General features: G+C 44.4%; 1 protein-coding gene across 1 annotated transcript in view; it reads left to right on the top strand.

Moving 5' to 3' along the window:
• Positions 1–128: 128 nt before the first annotated feature.
• The window catches only part of LOC142803488 (carbonic anhydrase 7-like), a 52,947-nt gene continuing 30,888 nt past the window's right edge, over positions 129–22,187 (top strand). The window contains exons 1-4 of the mRNA XM_075888603.1: positions 129–404; positions 1,147–1,173; positions 6,095–6,274; positions 19,759–19,910. Of these exons, the coding sequence (XP_075744718.1) occupies positions 323–404; positions 1,147–1,173; positions 6,095–6,274; positions 19,759–19,910 (441 nt within the window). The 5' untranslated portion in view covers positions 129–322. The remainder of the gene's footprint in view (positions 405–1,146; positions 1,174–6,094; positions 6,275–19,758; positions 19,911–22,187) is intronic.

Below are 22,187 nucleotides of genomic sequence, written 5' to 3'. Positions count from 1 at the left end.
CGCAGGTGTCACTCGTACCTCCACGAACAAACTTCCGCCTTTGTTTTCTTTATTTTTGGTAATTTGCAACCTCTCCCTTACCACTCGCCCTTTTTCTTGGTTCAGAAAGCCGCAGATGGAAAATGAAACCTTAGAGCATGTGACCAAGCAGTTTCTCGCGCTGTGTTCTTATGCAATATTGGGGTTCTAACGAGCTGTTGCTTGGCGATGGTCATGGAAATCAACTTACGGTCATGGCTGGTGAATATGTTAACTTCGTAGCTGAGCTACATCTGAAACTGCAAACCACGGCCAGACATTTTGCGTTACTCCAGGTTTCCGAATGGTCCGCGAAGGTTGGGAAGTCGCAGGCCGAATGGCTGTGGTCACATGGACTACCATCTGGATCGTTGCTCTTAATGCAGGTGAGTTTAGAATATAGTCCTTTAAGAGACAACTCGGTCTATACGGTATGTGTGACATTTTTTATGCTTGCACTCTATATACAATAATAGCAAAAGAAATACTCTATCATATTAATAGCTCATGTTATGCATCTTGCAGTACTTACATTATAAAATGAACGAAATGAAAGAAATTATGGTGCAGTACAGTGCACTGAAAAACACACACAATAGATGGGAGACTAACGTTGACGACGAGGGCACTTCGTCCTCGTTTGTGTTGCGTTCACTGTGTGTTTTTCGCGCTGTAGTATGCCAAAATAATCAATCGATCAATCAAACAACTTTATTTTCACCAAAAACAAAAACATTTACGGTGAAAAAAGGTGGCCGGGAAAAAAGCTGTCCAACGACAGCTTGACAAAGCCCCAGCTACTAATCGGTGGCGAAACGACTGATAAAAGTGGGGAAAAATGCATAATAATAGTCGCTAAAGAGTTTCAAATTGATAATGTTATCATAAAGCCCCGCTCACCACCAGAGAGAAACCAACCGCCTTTTTGAAGATATTTTGGTTATTTCATCGTCCGTACTAAATGCAAGAACTGCATTGTACATGTAATTAAGGGCTCAATGTTGCCGCATTACGGTTGCCGCATTACATTAGATGGTGATCCCGCATAATGAGCAATAGTGGTATTTATATACCAGAAAATAAGGATCTTATATTTTTGTGTAACCCTATTTCTGGTTTCTCATACAGTGGAAGCCTGGCGTTATGGCACGGAAGGTGAGTCCACTTTTTCTATTACTTTATTTTTCTATTCCTTTTATGTTTAAATGGCTACGATACTTTGGCATATCTACGTTAAAAACTCATACGACAATAAGAATAAAGCTGAAACGTTGAGGATGCATGATCGAGCTTCACCTTCAAGAGTATATCACTATAGAATATTCGGGACCCAGGTGTATTATTTTCTGAATGGTTAGTCTGGCTTCGCTCTTCGGTGCATGCCTCAACAGTGCCATAAAGAAAGGAATCACTCTGCGTGTAACATTGGTCATTTGCGATCTTCTGGAAATGTCTCCTGCAAGTACAGTTGTTAAGGACTCTTTGTTTTTTTTTTGCTTGTTTGTAGCCTAGAATGCATGCATCATACTCACTTTGGGGGATTGGCCAAGAGAACATATAGTCTCATATGGGCGATAACTGCAGTATTGCTTACAACAAAAAAAGGAAAGAAGCTGTATAATGAAGACAGTATTATAAAAAAACAAAAAACAGAGATTCCGAGAGTGAAGAAAAAAACCCGCAGGCATGATAGTTAGTTCTTTTGCGATTCAGCGAAAGGCCCACTACCTGCATGTAAGGAAACACGCGAACCTACGCAGCAGCTCTATTTGCAGATTCTTTTGCTGCTGTTGATGGTGCAATATGTCTGACTGCTCTGTAATCGGTGTTTTTTGAAGCACCCACCAGCTCTACATTTCACCTGTTTTTATACGCGGCGTGGTGCTCTAGTTCTGCCTCGCAATATTTCATGCATTGAATATACTACCTTCATTACATGCAGTGTTGGTGCTAATGCGTTTCAAGTAATGCCGTTACCTGTAACTTAGTAACGTCGCTTTACGATTTCAGAAATGAAATGGGCAACGTATTTACGATGAGATTTTTGGTAACGTATGATGTCCCGTTGCCCGTTATTTTTTTTTATTTGTAAATGCGATTTTCCCAGAGACCGCCTCGACGAAGTCATTTGCCGCAGCGTCGGACTGCTGACTGCTTGCGAGGCATGGGCAAAGAAAGCACGAGCGGCACCACTTTTTTTGAGTGTGTGCGCCAATTTGGGGGTAAAAAAATTCTTAAGATGCACTGATTCAAGGCGGAGAAGGTTGCGCCATTGCCCCAAAAAGCTTGGAGAAAATCTTTCAATCCGTCATGAGAAAATGTACGGACAAGTTTGTGTACAATCAGATTATAGCAGGTTTATAGCTGTCACCTGCGCTTTTTCGTGCCCAAAAGATAGGCTGTCCGAAGGGAAAGTGCGTGGTCTGGTTTACTCTTAGCACGTGCTGATTGTGCCGCTTCGTCCGCGGGGGAAGCAGCTGCTTGAATTTCCCAAACGCCTGCAGAAGGTTTCGGTGAAAAATGAGTACACTCGTTGAGCACAGCTTGGCGCACGACCACCTCTTTAAATTTTACATTTCCTGCAACGTCAACTTAGATAGATAGATAGATAATATTTTTTATTATTCAATAAAAGATAATACATAGGAAAAATGTTATACAGAAGGAGGTCCCAAAGCTCTAGGCTGCAAGGGGACCTCCTGTGCTGGTTACATAAAGAAAACAAAACATGTAAAGCAACTCGGCAAACAATAGAATAAGTTTAAAGGAATCAAGTACATTTCATTGCAAAAGAAACAAACAGTCAATTATTGAAAAATCGAAACACTTGATAGCAGATGAAATCCATCAGCAAATGATCAATAACACCTGGCAGCAGAAGAAATGAAACTTGAATTGTATATAGAAGAAAGTTATTTTAAGCGTCTTTTGTGAATTCCTGGCCCATCCCGGAGACAGCATGCATGGTCACTATAACCGTTCTGTATGCGCGCAGTAGATTCGAATATGCCACAAAGTAATTTCACACATCATGAATAGGCGTGAGCCCACGGTAGGAAGAAAGGCGTCAAAAAGAATGCGACGTGCTAAATGTTCAAATTTTTTTGCGCAAAAAATATACTTGGTGCATTGATTGGCATCCCTCAGCTTTAAAAAAATCCCATTCATACCGCTGTCACACGAACACTACGGCTACCTCTGCTTTACTTTCAGGCTCGAGAACAAGCGAGGCTGATTAAGTTATTTCTTTACTACTACAGATTCGTGCATCTACTTTACAAGTAAAAGCACGCTGTCAGAATAGATCTTTTGCACGTAGACAGTGCGCTCAGGCGCGACCGCGTCGGTTAGGCACGCACCATGATATTCGCTGGCCAAAACAGGACGACAGGTGCGCACTAAGGAACGTCTGGTGTCACAAACGTGAATATGCCCCTCTCCTCTTCTAAAAAATAAAAATAAAAGGAAAGCGTGAGCAAAGGCCTCTGCGGCTGCCTACTTGCGCGCAGTGGACCATATGAGAAGCCAAAGACCACCAGTTTTGATTTCGACAAGCTCCACCGAAGGTGCTGTTTGTATCAGAAAAAGGTGTTACTGAAAATTTTTCGAGAGTCAAGGGATGTTAACTTTGTGGATAGCGTGAATGATTGAATCTCGTTTTTTGTGAAATGTCCTAGTGAGAAAAAATGGCTTAATCCTGCACGTGCCGGAGAGTCAGTAGCCTTCACTAGTAATTCTACAGACATCTTTATTTAATATTGCCTAGGTTCAATACATTTGTTGAAATAATTCTCGTTAAATGAGCATTTTGGTATTATATTTGTTTGGGTTAATATTTTAGCCTTAAACACAATAGAGATTTTAAAAAAATTCTTATTGTGGATTCCTGCAGCAAAGGCACATTGTATAAAACATATGATTTGGGAGTAGTGGCAGAGGTAACATCCGTTACTTTTCGTTGGGTAATGGCAATGCGTTGCCTTTTTTTAGAGGTAACGTAGGTAGGTAACGCGTTACTATTAGAGACGATAGTCTTCAAAGGATACTTCAACTAAAAAAAAGGTCTGTCTGTCTTTCTGTCTGCCTGTTCTTCTGTTCGTCTGTTTGTCACGCGAAACGGCTCTAGTACGACCACATCCCCAGTGCCCACCAATATTGCTCTGGCTTCTGCGTTCATATTTATACGGTTGTCCATTAAAAAGCAAATATTGCGCATATCTTAGGCACAATATCAACAAAATAATATTTTGTTGTTGTTTTTTATACTAGAAAAGGCATACAAAAGTAATTCTACAACTGTAGTGTTTATTGTGCTGCGCTGGCAATGAGACGCTATGCACGAAAAGGCGTTTCGTACGCTTTGCGGGGACATCATGGTGCTGCCACGTACCTCTAAATCTACAAAATATGGCCTGTAATATTGCGCTTACTATAACAAAGACAATTTTTTGTTTTTCGCTTTTCTAAATTACCGCAAGATGACGCTCATGTCTCCCGCAGCACCTCCAGAATCCCATTCACTGATTTTCTCTCGCAAACCTTCCCCCCCCCCCCAAAAAAAAATATTTTATTGACTCTCTCCAGACTGAAGACTATCGTGTTTTGAGAACATTTTCCGTCAAACATGCATATATGGGGCCATTTTTCTGTTTGAGTAACCAGTAGCGTAAATATATACTTTTTTCAATAATGTGTACATCTATAAATACATGACGTTCATATAGTGCTTCTTCGCGTTATAATTTCAGAAAATGGCGTGACTCTGTGGTAAAACACCTGATTTTCACGCGGGAGGCCTGGGTTCAATTCTCAAACGGAGAGATAGCTTTTATAATTTATTTTATTTAGACCTGTCTTGACTATTAACTCGCAGACTGCGCTCATTTCTTACAAATGACAAACAGCACCTGCACCGACACCAATACAGAAATTTTGGTGAAACGAGCTCCTTAACGCTACAAAAATTATTATGTGTTTTCCTGTATCGGGAATAAATAAGTTGAAGGAAAGCCACAAAATGCTCGCTCTAATCTTGTATGTATAATAAAGCCACTACTTTAATATACCTGCGCTTATCCACTTACCTACCATTTATTGGCATCTTTCGATAAGTGCATCACAATGTAGCGGGAACTTAACGACTATAGTTGCTGAAAGCAATACATCGAATCGTTTGAAACGGCCAATGTTGCTCGCACAGTTTGTTTTTTTACAGCGTTGTTGAGGCATGCGCCCCGAACCGAAGCTAGGCTACCACTTGAAAAGGTGACGTACGTGGATCGCCCAATTATGCTATCGCATTCTAAGTTTGAACGCGAAGCTTAAGCGTCTCCGAAGCTTCTAGTTTGTACGCGTACATTAGCAAAAATGTTCAACAGACACCAGCCACATCTAACAGATATATTAGTGAAACTGTATATGGCTAATTCATGACTCTCACCTGCGTGGAACTACTGACGTTCCTCTGAAATAGGGAAAACTCCACCACTCACCACTGGCCGATAGAGAATGGCAAAGACTTTAATGCAGGGAGGGGGAAGAGAACAACTAATGAACAACTTGCTGGAAACGCAAAACGGAAGTGCTCAGCCCGATGAAACAAAGCACGTTGCGGAAAAAACTTCTACTTCTAGTACACTGCTACAAACAAACCTGGATAAACTTCATCAATTCAGAGCTTATTTGGGGAGGTCGACGGATACGGAGTTGTACCCATGTTACTGCTATTTCGCAAACTTTGAACGGAAGCCCCAACATTTCTTTACTATTATGTATTTGAACACTTGATTATATCCATCCATACCTATAGCGATCTCTCAAGTTTCTTATTGCGCAGCACATGATGCTTTTGCTGTCAAAAAAGTTTCATTCTTTCGATTAGCTCTTGATAAAGTTTTCCAATAAGTCATCTCCTATCAGTAGTACCAATATACAGCACATTTTGGCTCAATGAAGTTATGGTTATTCTGATTCACCCAGGGGTTTTCTATGAAGAAAAGAGAAACAAAAAGGATTCATCTCTTCTCATTTTTCAACTGTTGTCGTAGCTTCTAGCTTACTAAGTGACTCTAAACAGGTATTTCAGAGTGGCCCAGGCTGCGAATGGACACGAAGAATCAGTGTGGCGGCTCCTTCCAATCACCAATCAATATCACTACAAGTGCGGCCATCTTCAAGAGTTCTTTGGGCCGAATAAACTTTCTTCACTACCGTGAAGCTTTGCGGGAGGCTGTCATCGAGAATGACGGGCACACAGGTATGTGGTGCGTCTTGTAGCTTGTTTTAAACGACCGAAATTTCAGATCCGTCATCCGAACGCTTAAGGTAGTGTGCATTCAATATACGTCTCTACAGAATCGAACGCGACACAGAAATATTTTGCCACTATAACTTTCAAAAATCGAACACGTTTAGCAAGTCATAACCAGAAAAGTCATCTTTTATGTTTGGGGCGAATGAGCAAGAAATGAATATACGGTACCAATTATATACTAATTGCAATGTAGTATACTAATTGCAATGAAAGTGTTGCGCTAGTGTCACCACTGAATGGTTTGGTGGTTTTTGTGCAAATTATAGCAACGCGGTCATGTCGATTGGGAAGCATTTATTAGAACACTAACTGTACTTTGACCCCGCTTCTATCTATCTATCTATCTATCTATCTATCTATCTATCTATCTATCTATCTATCTATCTATCTATCTATCTATCTATCTATCTATCTATCTATCTATCTATCTATCTATCTATCTATCTATCTATCTATCTATCTATCTATCTATCTATCTATCTATCTATCCATCTATCTATCTATCTATCTATCTATCTATCTATCTATCTATCTATCTATCTATCTATCTATCTATCTATCTATCTATCTATCTATCTGTCTATCTATCTATCTATCTATCTATCTATCTATCTATCTATCTATCACGAGAGTGCCCAGCCGCCAAGGCCTGAGCCCTGAATTGGCCCTCTACATAACTTGACAAACCAAAATACGCACGCACGTCATGACGTTAGTATATTACGAATACGATCAAAAGGTCATGGCAAGAATAGATACATGTGGAGGTGCTTGACGAGTTCTTCGTGAAACCCACACTTTCAGTGAGGTGCTGTACGTACCCGCATAAAAAAGCTCATGAAATGCGGGTATGAGTCGCAGGTGATTCACGCGGTCTGTTCAGTACAAACCACGCTAATTTTAACGTAATAGCGGTAAAGATCCTTGATCACATATCTTGTAGCAGAGTGAGCATTGTTGAAAGTGAGCGAGAACTCCATTGGGTGCATTAAAAAAATTGCTTTGAATCAGAATAAAACCCACGCGTTCTGTGTGGCACTATCATAGAGTATTCTTCCAGACAGCAAAATTCGGTCCCTATAAAGACCACCTCTGTAAATGGACATCCCTGTTCAAGAAATGACCTCATCAAGTAACCCAACACAGGTAACAGTCCAAAACCATCGGCTTCCTGAGCCGTTTCATGGTTACAAAAACGAAAATGTGGAAGACTGGCTAGAGCAGTTTGATCGTGTAGCAAAGTTTAACCAGTGGATTTCTGACGACGAGCAGCTACTCAACGTGTACCTCGCGATTGAAAACAACGCTAAAACGTGGTTTATAAACCGCAAGAGAACTTTGACAACGTGAGATGAGTTTCGCCGTCGGCTAGTTGATACCTTTGGGAGTGCAGACTAACCTGAAAACGCGCAACGCCTTCTTGAATCGCACATTCAACAGTCAAATGAGGGAGTCGCGATGTTGGTTGAAGACAAGGCGCGTTTTTTCCACCGCGCGGATCCCAACATGCCTGAAGCTAAAAAGCTCAGCCATCTGATGCGCAGCGTCGAGGCACACCTGTTCGCTGGCCTTGTGCGCAATCCTCCAACAAAAGTAGATGACTTTATTAGGGAAGCCACAGGAATCGAGGGGCCTTGCAGCAGCCATACCAGAAATACAGTCGCTTCATCACCAGTGCCTCAATAGGTGCCACCACTATGGCCAGATGATCCGATGAGAGCTGCCTACGCCAACTGGTTTGGCAGACTGTACGTAACGAGATTGCCAAAGAGAACGCAACGCACAAACTATTGTCGCAACCACCACCAAAGCCGGAGGTCAGTTGCCTCTAAAGTCATGCGCCACGAACTCTGTCAGGCGTTCGCTTCCCCCGAACCTCGTTCACAAATGTCCTACCAGCCAGCGTCATACAGTGATGCCAACGATGTTCATTTTCTGCTGAGCTATCCTACCAACCGAACGCATACAGCTAGGCAGACGCAGATCGTCGTCCGTCATCCACGCCGGTGCCACAATACCACCAACCACCCCCTATCGCAGCGTGGGCCAGACGGGAATCTGCCAGGCGTGTGCAAGACCGATATATATCGAACCAGAGATCGCCGTTGTTTTCGCTAGAATTGTAGGGCGCCGAAACATATTCATCGTTATTGCCCGTATCGGGCAGCTGAATACTGTATCAGCTTGCCTGATACTACTCGCCGCCAATTTGACGAAAGCAGTGTTTTTTTTGAAGACGACCCTGCCGGCCGGCAACAAAGCTGCTCTAGCCTGCGAATGCGCGCACTATCGCCAGGCTGCTTTTTTCCCGAAGCCACCGGAGTTTTGCTGACGTCGCGAGAGGTCGATCTCCAAGCCCACGACAGGGAAACTAAAATCAGCGCCCTCCAAGGGGGGGGGGGGTAGCAGGTCTTCAAACTGCCGCAAATCTCCCTACATTGACGAAAGCAGATGTCACTGATGAAACAAATCACGTAGAGAGCACTGTGGCAGCCGACCTCACTGTGACGATTGATGGGCAAGAAGTAACAGCCTTGCTTAATACTGGCACTGACTTTTCTACTGTAAGTGAGCCACTGGCCAACAAACTCAAGAAAGTCAGATCAGAGCGTAATACAAGGGCCCTTAAATTCGGAATGCTGGAGGCCAGCTGATGACCCTAAAAGGCGAATGCACTGCGAGACTCACCAATGAGATTACGGTTTTTCTTGCCACATTTGTCCTTCCTACAGAGTGCTGTAAATCACTAATTTTAGGAACAAACTTCTTAATGTAGTACGGCGCCATTGCCAACATGCGAGACAGCGTGGTGACATTTTCAGCTGACAAGGACGTCACCCATGACGCACATCAAAGCCGCAGGGTCTTACTTGTGATTCATGAGAACTTGTGTATACTGCCGCGATTATGCAGCCTTGTTTAGTTTAGCTGCGGTAGGCAGTATAACGAAGAACCACTAGCCGAGCATGCAACTGCGCTTCGCTGCCACAAGGTGACGCCATCGATTGTGGTATTGTTACCACAGTCGATGGGCATGCAGAGGTGCTACTGACGTACTTCACGAATGAACGCCGACAGTTTGGTAAAGACTTTGCTGCAGCATACCTCGAGGAGATTGACAACAGTTAGGACTGTGCAAGACGAGGCGATTGCTCCTACACTACCCCAGACACCTACTGTTGACATCAGACCAAGTTTAACGCCGACTGAAATATATTGTAATAATCATGTGAAAGGCAGAAAAGAAAAAGGAAGGAAGACGAAGAGACTTGGCAAGATCGCAGTGCACTACGGCGAATGACCATCGCTTACCTCTTGTATTTTGAATTGAATTGAATTGACTTTATTTATTCTGTTTAAAACAGAAAGGAAGCAGAAGCTAAAGGCCGTGTGGCCTGACAAAGGCTTCTACTCCTACGACCGTTAGTACATGCGTAAATCAATACGAAGTTTACTGTACACACATATTGCATTGAATAGTCAAGAAAATAAAAGAAAATGTGTAGAAAAAGTGGAAAAGCGAGAATAAACACGTTATGTCTGCAAACAAACAGTAACAAAAATTGTTACATAATACATTGATTGGTATTATCATTTTCCTAAGTTAACAACTGAAAATTGCAATTAAAACATGGAAATTGAAAATACACACAGCAGACTTGTCAGACAAACTCAATATTTTGTGAAATGAGCAATGTTTTCAATGATTCACTTGACGCTTTCATACCTTCGTCGTGAAATTCACATATTCGATTAAGTAGTGAACGTGCTTGCTAAATCTTTAACTGTTTTCCCTCATTTATTCTTATTTTTCGTGTTTTCAGATAGTGTTGCCTAATGCTGTAACGCGGGTTGTTGGGTGCATCTGTGATATAGTGTGTCCTGTTTTGTTTTAAATATGACCATTTCATCACAACTCGCTGTAACATTCGTGGTGAACGTGCTGGGTAATCAACACCCAAGACGGAGGTTGACCCGCAAGTTCTTCGACGAAGCCGTCGCCTAGCAGCACTTCCATCGAATCCATCTGGGCTGACATGTCCCACAACGTAAATGAACATCCACCCCTCTTGACTTCAGCACCAACCATGCAGTCTGGCTCCAACACCAAGAAATGCTCGTCCCTTCACTGGCAGACCAGATGAAGACGTCGAGGCTTGGCTCATCCATTACACACGAGTGAGCGCCAACAACAAATGGGATGCCGCTTCTCAGCTTTCGTACGTCGCGTTCTTGCTGACGGATACTACGTTGTTGTTGTACGAGATTCCCGAGGAAACGCTAACGACGTGGGACACATTCGTTTCTAAGATCAAAGAGCGTTTTGGTGACTCCAAAACGAAGAAGAAAAGAGCAGAACAGACGCTAATGCAACGTGTGCAAGTGCAAGCAAAACTTTCACGACCTACATTGAGGAAATTATAAAGCTATGTAGAATAATTGACTCTGGAATGTCTCAGGAAGAGTAAGACGGGCACTTCTTAAAAATAATCACCGATGATGTTTACAGTTCTCTCATCGTGAAAGACACCCTGACATCTTTCACCGAGGTCATTCCTCGTTGCCGCACATGTGAGCAACTGAAATCTGTCACCGAGGTCATTTGTCGTTGCCACACTTTTAAGCAACTGAAATTCCTACGTGACAAGGACTTGAATAAGCGACTGTAACAGCAATGTCAAACACCATGAAAGACAAGACTGGACAATGAGTGTGCGCGTGGGTGTTGCCGAATGTGCTGTGGTTATCTCTCTTCCCTCTCTGCTCTCTATCTTTCAGCTCCCCATCCCCCTCCCAAGCGCAGGGTAGCAAAGCGGCTTCCTATAGGCTGGTTAACGTCTCTGCCGTTCTTTTTTATCTATTTTTCTTCCTTCCTTGAGCAAATGAAGACCAGGTGTATCAAGCCGCAGTTCGGCAGGCTAGCGAATGTGACGACTATTGCAAGTAGAGAGAACAGCCGGCCGCTTGACGTTGTGTCAACGATCCGGCAAATAGCACGTGAGGAACTGGGCATGTACGTGCAAGTGGTGCACCACCCAAGCACTCATCCTTCCTACCTGCCACCAGAATACGAGCCAAACTTTCCTTCTGTATTCCCCTCGCTACGCGTGGCGGAGGGCATCGATGATTCTGATGCCATGCCCCGGTATTAGCCACGTGTCTACGATAGAGGCCCGGCCTATGACGCTCGATCATGGCGAGGACAGCCACGTTCTTATGGTCAGGACTCTGAGCCAGAGTACGTTCTGCTGCGGCAAGGACAGCACCGACCCTACCACCAAGGTGACACGACCAATACAATAGATTCCAGAGAGTCGCAGAAACCCATTATTCGCGTGATAACAAACTTTCTCGCCGACAGCAGCGGCACAGAACTCGTTGCGAGTAGTGTATTGTTAACCGCGACCCTCCCGTGTGCTACAAATGTGGTTTCACTGACCACATCGCCGAAAATCGCTGCCAACAATGCCGCCCATCACAAAGTGCACCAGTCATGGCTTCGGTACCAAGACCTGGTGCTTCATGTGACCTGCGGACGACCGACTTGTTTCCAAGAAACCGTTTTTCACGCGAGACCAGACGCAGCGATTCGCCAGCATCCGAGCCGAATTGGACACTACCATCTAACTGTTCCCGTCGCGCGCCGCCTCCTCAGCGTTGTTCTTCGTCTCCGCCGCCGGGGAACTAGCACCCGCGGTCAATTGAGTTGAGGTCGCTGGACGGTCTTTTCAAGTTGTGCCTCCGCCTTTTGTTATGCTCAAAAACGAAGTGAATGTGTTGATAGATAGAATACTGACGATGCGTTAGTTGACACTGAGGAAACTGTGTATGTGATGAGCCTCACCTTCAGAAACCGCTTAGGTCACAAAGCCATGTTTTCATGGAGCAATACTATTGACTTTCGTGGTGTAGGCGGCGAGTGGCTTCATCCTTTCGGTGTATGTGTTGCTAGTGTTTCATTGGCTGCGAAAGTATTTTTATCCAAATTTCTGGTTCTATCTAGTCGTTCGCACGACATCATTCTTGGTATCGATTTCCTGGAGCAATGAGGTGCTTCCGTCGACTGTGGTAGTGGGGAAATATTATTAAACAGTTTGTTTCTACCGTGGCGAAGACTGGCACATACTTATTGTGATTGATGAATTGATAGCACCACCTTGGTGCTTGACACTTATTCGAGTCTCTTCCACAGTGGTTGATGCTGATTGTGTTTATATTGTAGTGGGGCCACTGCACAAGAACTGTTCTAAGAAGAACATACTTGGGCCAATTCTGTTGTGTGCAAGACAAAATGAGTAGCAACATTGTGGGCGCTGAATTTTTCTGCCACATCGGTTGTGCTGCCTCGCTGAATGAAGATAGCTTTCTTCAATGAAGCCTTATGCAGCTCGATAGCGGCACTAGTTACGGACCTAACCACCTCTTCCTCTCCTTGTGACATTCGCCATAATGAAGATCTGATACTCGGTATGATAAGTAAGGCTCTCAATACAACAGAACGGCAAGCACTAGTATAGGTCCTTTCCCGGCATATTGCTGCTCTCGACTTCAAGCCTAGAGATGCACCCCTTCAGTTACCCTCGTCCCGCGCTCGTCACAGAATAGACGCCGGCTCTGCACACCCCATCCGCTGAAAGCCCTACCGAGTGTCATACTCTGAGCGCAAAGTTATCGCCGAACAAGTAAAGGACATGCTGAACAAAGGTGTCGTGCAAGAGTCGTCTAACCAGTAGGCAGCTCCGGTAATTCTTCTAAGGAAAAAAGGATGGTTCCTGGAGACTCTACGTAGATTACCGGCATCTAAACACTGTGACAAAGAAAGATGTATACATCTCACCGTGAATTGATGACGCCATAGATCGCTTGCACGTCGCCTCCTATTTTTCAACTCATTTGCGAAAGGTTATTGGCAAATACCCATGAAACCCGGCGACAAAGAAAAGACTGCTTTTGTAAACCAGGATGGCGCCATTGAATTCAATGTCATGCCTTTTGGCCTTCGTAATGCTCCTGCCACCTTTGAAAGATTTATGCACACAGTATTACGTGGTCTAAATGGGGAGATATGCATGTGCTACCTTAATGACGTTATGATCTTTGGCCGCACGTTTGAAGAACATAACAGCCGTCTCAGTCTTGTTCTCGACTGCATCGAAAAAGCTGGGCTGGTTCTGAATTGAAAAAAAAATGTCGCTTTGTCGAACGTCAAACTCTGGTGCTAGGGCCACTTAGTCGACAAGGATGGCGTCAGGCGTGATTTTCGCAAGATAGAAGCAGTGATATTTTTCAAACCGCCGCAGTCTGCACAAAATTTTCACTCATTTGTAGCCTACACTCATATTTCCGTCGTTTTGTTCCAGGATTTGCTGAGATCGTGCACCTGCTGACAAGCGTCTTGCGACAGGATGGAACCTACAACTGGACACCAGAGTGTGACGCCACATTCTCTCAAGTTTTTACTAACGTCAGAACCACTGTTGCGTCACTTCAATCCATCTTGCTCGACTGAGGTCCACACGAACGCTAGTGGTATCGTTGTAGGAGCGGTGCTTGTACAACGTCACAGTGGAGTAGAGCATGTCGTGGCATATGCCAGCCGTTGCCTGAGGAAATTTGAACGCAATTACCCAGTTAACGGAACAAGAATGTCTGGCAGCTGTTTTGCCGTGCAGAAGTTCCGTGGTTATCTTCACTGGAGGCCATTTAAGATAATTACCGATAATCATTTTATGCTGGCTGGTCGGTTCCCGTGATCCCTCTGGCCGCTTCGCACGCTGGGCGCTGCGACTCAGGAATAGGACTTTACGGTGTCGTACAAGAGTAGCCGTTGTCTCGCTGAAGCGAGCTGCCTCTCCCGGATATCTCTTGCAACCAACTACTGTCATGCTGATAATTTTGATGACTGCCTTGCTGTTGTTACTATCACGTTCCCCGACGCGGCCGACTACAAGAAAGAACAACTCAACGATCTCATTCCGGATCTTCTTTTTGCCGCTGCCCGTACCTCCCAGCACAGTGGTTGCTTTACGGTTCGAGACAAGTTACTATATAAGACTAACTACTGCAGACCTGGAGCACGTTTTCTGTTTGTTGTCCCTGAGAGTCTACGCTCCGCTGTTCTACGCGCTATTCACGACAATGTGACATCCAGTCATTACGGCTTCATAGGAACGCTGCACCGCACACAGGAACGCCTTTACTGGCCCAAGATGTGCGAAACAACGAAGTGTTACGTCGCTAGCTGCCATACGTGCCAACGTCACATGCGCCCGGCCACCACAACACCAGGTCCCCTTCAGCCATCCACACCACCCAGCACACCTCTTGAACAAATGGGAATTGGCATTCTGGGTGCATTTCCGTTATATAACAATATGAACCGTTGGATAATCGTCTGCGTGGATCATCTTACTCGGTATGCCGATACCGCAGCCATTCCCTCTTCACCACTGCTTCCGTGGAAGTCTTCTTGCTCCACTTCGTGGTCCTTTGCCATGGCCCACCACGTGTTATGATCAGCGACCGTGACCGCCAGTTCACTGCTGAGGCCGTTAAATAATTACTTCGCATGTTCACGACACAGTTCCGTCATTTCACACCGTATCATCCGCAGACGGATGGCCTCGTTAAACGGGCAAACAGAACGTTGTCGACATGCTTGCCATCTACGTTTCCTCCAATCACAAGAGCTGGGGTGGCGTGCTGCTTTTCATCACGTACGCCTGCCTACAACACCGCGAAACATTAAACAACGAACTTTGGCCCATTCTGTGTGTTGTATGCCAGCTTGCCACTAAGCCCTCTGGACAATTTCTTACCCTTCATTCTACACAAGGATAATTCTGTATCGAACACCTTGTGCCTCGCGGAGAAAGCCCACCGAATCGCTCGTCTTCAGCCTCTGGCCTCTCAACGTTGATCGAAGGAACAAAACGACGACCGTTACTAACCAGTATCATTCGAAAAAGATGACTTGGTGTTGCTTCGAACACCGCACAGCAAGCGTGGATTGCGTCAAAGGCTTCTGTCACGATATTCAGGCCCATTTGTTGTTTTGGAGCGTTTTAGCCACTCACCTACGTAATAGCTCGTCTTTTGTTCAATGGTCGACGATCGAGCAGAACGCAGCTCAATCACATTGCTCGCCTGAAACCTTTCTACCCTCCTTGTGCATCATAGCTCGCCCGACGGGCTTTGTCTGCTTGCGGGGGTATGTAACGCACATGTCAAAGGCAGAGAAGATAAAGGAAGGAAAACGAAGAGGCTTTGCAAGATCTCAGTGCACCACCGTGAACAACCATCGCTGAACTCTTGTAAATAAAACTATTTCATCACAGCTTGCTGTAACAATATTTATGAAGCTGCTAGAACAGTTTAAGGACTGCTTGTCCACTACATCACGAGTTCGTGAGACGACGCTGATTAAACACCGCATCATCAGGAAAAAAACACAGCTAGGCCCATCTGGCAGAACTTATATCATGTGGCTCAGAAAGAACGTGAGGTAATACAGGAGCAGGTTGAGATGCTGGAAGATGATGTAATACAACCATCAAAGAACCCTTGGGAACAACCTGTAGTGCTTGTCAAAAAAAAGACGGTAGCCTGTGTTTCTGCACCAATTATCGTAAGCTCAACCATGTTAGAAATATTTTTATTCCTTATCATGGATTCATGACTCTCTGGACAGGCTATGACATGCACGTTACTTTTCATCAATGGATCTTAAAAGTGGATGTTGGCAAATAGAGGTTGATGAGCGTGACCGTGAGAAGACCGCTTTCGTGACGCCTGATGGGCTTTACGAATTCAAAGTCCTCCCTTTTGGTTATGCTTGGCCCCAGCCACATTTGAAAGACCTATAGATACTGTTCTATCCGGTCTCAAATGTAAAACGTGTTTTGTGTACTTCGACGACGTGATTGTTTTATTCGCCACGTTCGAAGAACACCTAAAACGACTGTTGTCAGTTATTCGAGCTATACGGTCAGAACGACTAAGATTGAAGCCATAAAATTGCCACTTCAGATTTGAAGAGCTTCAGTTTTTGGGATATGTGGTTCGTAACAAAAGTGTTAGACCTGACTCGGACAAATCTGCTGTGATCGCAAAGTTTGGAAGACCCAGAGATAAAAAGGGAGTCAGACGTTTCCTGGGTCTCTTCGCCCGCTACCGGCGATTTATAGCAGACTTTGCGCACGGCACCTCTACTCACCAGCCTAACGAGAGTAGATATTACGCTTATATGGGGTGAGGAGCAAGAGGCGGCATTCAACGAGTTACGGCAGCGTATACAAACTCCGCCGGTGGTCGCTCACTTTGATGAGGATCCACCAATAACCATACACACAGAAACTAGCAATGTGGGCCTACGTGCTGGTTCGCACGTACGTCCACATTGCTAGTTTTGAATAGACATCTTAGGCCCTTTTGGCAACAAGGGGATCAAGGTCGCGACTGACTACGTCAACAGATACGCGGAAACCGAGACCATTCCGAGCGGCACAGCAACTGAAGTGGCACAATTATTTATTGAGTACATTCTCCTAAGACACAGTGCTCCCGCGGTCATCATAACCGACAAAGAAACTGCGTTGACATCTGAGCTTCAGCACATGGCGCGTACATTCTGTGGCACAGTGCATGGAAAAACATTAGCTTATAACCCAAAAACACCGACCACCGGCGGGCTCGCTGAACGCCTAATTGCACATCCACTGCTACTTGGTCAGCATCGAGATGATGCTCCCTCTGGAGGGGAGGTAATGTGACGTCCCTACTTGTGCCAAGCTATGCCGTAATGACGATGACAGATTCGCACGAGAGGCGCATCACGAAAAAAGAGAAGAAGCAGAAGTTCTTTTGGCCGAGCCAACCATTGATGTCTCTGAGGGAACAGCGTCCTTCTGTTCATTACAATAAAGCCTCCATACTTGACGAACTGCAAAAATATAAGCTCTAATGACTGAAAAAGCTATGATAAATGGTTTTTCTATCCAGGAGGAACAAATCCGCAATCATTTTCATACTACTAAAACGTGCTCTTACATGAGTACATACGTTACGTCAGACTATAGGATGCTCCTTGCGCGCCAGTATAGTGGACGCGTCTGATTGGTCTGCGATGTGCGCAGAGCAGCTTACAGTACACAAATACGTCTGGCAACCTCGCAATGCTTGGCTCAAAGCATTGGTCGGCAAACTGATTCATGAGTTGGCTGACTCAGACTCAGATCGAGCCGTGAGATTGAGTCTGAGTGAGTCTGGTTGGCTAAAATATTGGCGAGTGATCAGTCCAAGTAAGTTCTAAATACAAAATATAGTTTTTAAGAAATTCTGAGTGAATTGCGATATTCTTGTTACCCTGAGCAATGAAAAAATGCACTACTCACCCATGCTTCACATGGCATCGACTTATAGAATGCGTGCAGTCACCTTAATTTTCAGTCCGAATAATCTATATACAATGCTCCATGTGATTTTGTCAAAAGCCAAACTATTAAAGTGAGGTTATTTTTGTTACATAAAGGAAAAAAACTTTGTCACTAGTTACTGCTCTGCATGGCCGAAGACAACTGGGTGCTCACTGCATAACAGTGCCAGAATAGAATAAGAAATTTAGAGCAACACAACAGACGTTACGATAAACAGCCAACACATCCGTGGACTTGAGCAACTATATAGCGCGGTTGTACATAATTATTTTTTCATAATGCCTTTTCAGATATAACGGCTTTAAGATAATGCTGCTGAATCAGTTACAACACGCCGAGTCCTCCTTTGCAAAGAACATATCTGCTTTGAAAGGCCAAACACTGTGTTTTACTTTGAGCGTCAATAATAAATGCGCGCGATCCATTAAACTCATCATTACAGCGGCCTACAGCGAGAAAACAGAAGCAATAGAATAGAAAAAAATGTTTTGCATTTTCTATTTGCATTATCTGTGGTATTTGGGCACTTAAGTGATCAATACACTATTCTATGAAAAGCGAGTTCTTCGAAAAGATCCTTCTTTTTCTGTGGCCACAAAAAAAAACTACTCTTCGCATAGAACATCCTGCATCTACTGCACTTGTACAAGACAACTAAAGCCATTCGCGACTAGTCGGTACTTAGGGTTTGTCATTACCTAAAAAACACTAATTTTTTACGCCCGAATGTTCCCGGTGCAAGGAGGAACACTCCAATCACGATAACTAGACATTTACTTCTGATGTTTTCTGAAAATCACCATTTAAAAACAAATGATGGCTTTCTTGAGAAACGCTTTTGAGCAACGTCCTTCTAGTTGGAAACATGGCCAGACATATCGCATCTATTTGGTACACAATTGGTAAGATGATACTTTCGCCATTTTCAATCATGTGCTTCCTTAACAACAGGCATCTGCAAAAAAAATATACCTCGTCTAGTGTGCCGGAAACTTTTCAGCAAGTACTGCTAGGAGGCATGTTGCACCGCCGTGCCAAAAGACTGAATAATTTGTATTTTATAGCTGCGTATTTCACAGTTACTCTACCAAAATAAATTACACAATCAACTCTTTTTGAACAAACAACTGTGATGCGAAGACATAACAGCTCCATGTAGAGGGAGATTACACAGCCCTTCCATATCGGCTGGAAGGCACCACTATTCACATCAAGAAAGGTTTGAAGAGCCAGGTGCACTTGAAGTTTGCTTAGTTATTTTTTGTATCATGAATATAAAATGTACACACATAGGTAGCCTAAAGAAGCCCTAAGTATTGTCCAAGTAATTCGCGAAGGACACAAGTTTTCATAAATATTGTTCAAAGTCCTTGAAATGATATGACATACAGAGGTATGTGACGTTCTTGAAGCGCTTTCTCGCTTCTCATATCACGAAAATCACTCTGGAAGCTATGCAAGAGGGAATGACATGATGAAATAAACGTAACTGAACGCGCGTCATGAATCTGAGCGCAGACGACGATATGCAAACGTTCCCTCCAGTTGTTATTTGCCTGCGCAATCGTGGCTCACTGCGCAATGTTAGCAGAATACCGCACGTGGCAGCACGGCGCGGCGAGAAGCTCATCTGGTGCAAACACCGCTCTTAATTTATGCCGGCTGTCGACCAATAGAACGCTATTTTCTCCAACAAACAACAGGTGCAAACAGCTTCCAAGAAAGTGAGGAGGACAACCGAGAACGTGCCAACGCTCAGCTCATCGTCTGAGGTCTCCTTTCCGATAACGGTGTGACTTTTTCAACGGCGAATGTTAAACCACAAGTCCTTCACTATTCGCTGTTGAGAAATTACATATTTGTGTTTGCTGTCTAAATCACGCTGTATGTGCCGGAGGCTTGAAAGGAGTTTACGTAGTCATGTCTTTATTGCGCCCAATCTCTTGACCAGTTTAAACCCTCTCCTCCACCATTTTTTATTGACTATTTCAGTAAAGATCACTCCTACCAGAAGAAGCAAGGCATTTGTAACTCTAGATGACTTGCCTGGCGTCTACAAATTCAAACAGCTGCACTTCCACTGGGGCGACAAGTCCACGGAAGGGAGCGAACATCGCGTAGATGGAAAATCCTTCGCTATGGAAGTAAGTATTGCGATATAGTCCTATTTTGAGTGGTTATTTCTGTGCAACCAAGTTGGTCAGTCATAACTTTTACTTGGACTTCCCTACAGCAGAAACGGTCGCACATATTTTTATATGACATTTGAAATGCTATAGCCGTCACAAGCGAAATGACCAGTATATACGCGCCCGTCAATAAACAAGAAAGATCCCCAGGCCTGCATTGAACACACAGCAAAGTTTCAGCGCAAGCTGTAAGAGAGGTCTCCATTGTAAAGCAGTACCGGCAACGTGCGCAGGACTACCCTTCGAAGGGGGGGGGGGGGCAAGGGTCTTCGCAGCATTTCCCTTCCTATTTGTCAATGTAGGTCCCTGAGTTTTCGCCGCCTCGCTCAGTTGAGTAGGGAAAGAAGTGGCCACCTACCCAGCCCCCCCCCCCCCAACCCAGCTTCTCCCCTTCTCTTGCGCACGTGTTTGGCAAGTATGTTTGCGAAGTACCCATTACGCTATTAGTGGTCGCAATTTTGTGAAATGAATTATGCTATTGTTCAACATGCTGCTACGGTAGTTAGCCACAATAATTCTGCGGAGAAGCGAGCTGCCAGCTACACATCTGTGAAGCCAGTGGCGTAGAAAGAAATTTTTTCGGGGGAAGTGGGTGGTTCAACCTTGCTTTATGCATGTTCGTGAGTGTGTTTGTATTTGAGCATGCGTTAGTGAAATAGAAAAGTTTTGGGGGGGGGCAGATATTGAACCCCCGATTCCCCCCCCCCTCCTACACCCATGTGTAAAGCAGTATGAACATTTCATTGATGGTGCAGCTCTTCGCTGCGAATAAGTACGACAAAGCCGTGTTGCATGTGTGAGAATATTTAATAAACTTCCTAGTGGGTACGTATTTCACACTGCGTGACGCCGAATGCGTTTTCATTATGTGACCACGCTATGTTAAATCTGTTCACACGACCCCTTACCGGACCTTGACGGGGGTGATGGACAGCTACGCCACCGAAGTCTGCATTTGTTGGGATCTAACTTAAGGTCTCACGGTAACGACAACACATCTACCAACCGGCGCGAACTGTTCCAAAGCTTCATAGAAAATCACGATAGCCTCTAGTGAATTTTCTTCTATATATTCATTTGCTGTTTATTTGATAAGAATCAATTCGATAGTCTTTTTTCGTCGCTATGTTATAGAAGATGATCCAGCAGCCAAAACAAGACAATGTTGTTTTATTAGTTTCTAAATGTCTTTTCTCTAAGTAACCCGATTCTAGGCTAATCACTGAAAGTGGGTGTGAGCCAAAAGTCAAATATTTACATCTACTGTTTCACGTTTCTCGGTTCACGTACTCGTTTCTCACATGCTGCATCCTCAGCCTTTGCGTGACATGTGCATTGCCGTGGAGCTTGCCTTGCTAGGAGCATATGGAGTTTCGGAAATACAACGTCATAGCGAATAACGAAATCAATATTGGCGGCAAAATATGTACATGTTGGGTACACGCAGCAGAAGGCACATTTACCGGCACACAGTCCAATTTGGTATTCCATGTGCGTTGTTTTTATCTGTTCAGAACGATATAAGGAGAATAAATCAAGTATCTGTTTCTTCGTTATAGCTGCGGCGGTGTCTCACCGATTACGGTCCTCCGTTTCTGTGCTGAAAAGCGAATGACGCAGGTTCTGGTCCGGCCGTGGCCGTCGCACATCGAAGGAGGCGCACTGCTTGAAGCCACGTGTTGTGCAATTTAATTCCACGTAAAGTAATACTGGGCGGTAGAAATCATCTGGAGTTATTCGCACTATGGCGCCCGGAGCCGTAGAATAAGTGGCTTTGGGCCTTTAAACCTCACTTTGGATTTTGGGGTAGAAAATCCACAGCAACCGCTCCCTTCTTCTTTTGATTGAGGTCGACAGAAAGGAAGTGTGCACCTTGGTGAGGCAGTGGTTGCGGTGCTGCGCTGCTGAGTCACAGGCTCCGGTTTTGACACCGGCCGCAATGGTGGCATTTCGATAGAGGGAAACTTTAAAGGCCCCTGTAGAGTGGCTTGTCAGTGCACGTTAATAACACACCAGATGGCGAAAATTTTCGGAGCCCTACACTTCGGCGTTCTTTAAAATCACACCATGGTTCTGAGATGCGAAACGCAAAGTATATTTATTATCATTATTACAATTACTGAAAGGCAGCTCTGCAATAAATGCAAATATGAAACTCTTCCAATGACGTGCATCTGCCTATGCGTCTGCAGAGTCCCCGCCTTCTTCGGAGAAAAAGATAAGCAGATCTTG

This window comes from Rhipicephalus microplus, chromosome 3 (genome assembly GCF_043290135.1).
Source record: "Rhipicephalus microplus isolate Deutch F79 chromosome 3, USDA_Rmic, whole genome shotgun sequence".
In the NCBI taxonomy this organism is placed as follows: domain Eukaryota; kingdom Metazoa; phylum Arthropoda; class Arachnida; order Ixodida; family Ixodidae; genus Rhipicephalus; species Rhipicephalus microplus.
The sequence above is the reverse complement of the archived record's forward strand: the minus strand, read 5'-3'. Positions and strand labels throughout refer to the sequence as shown.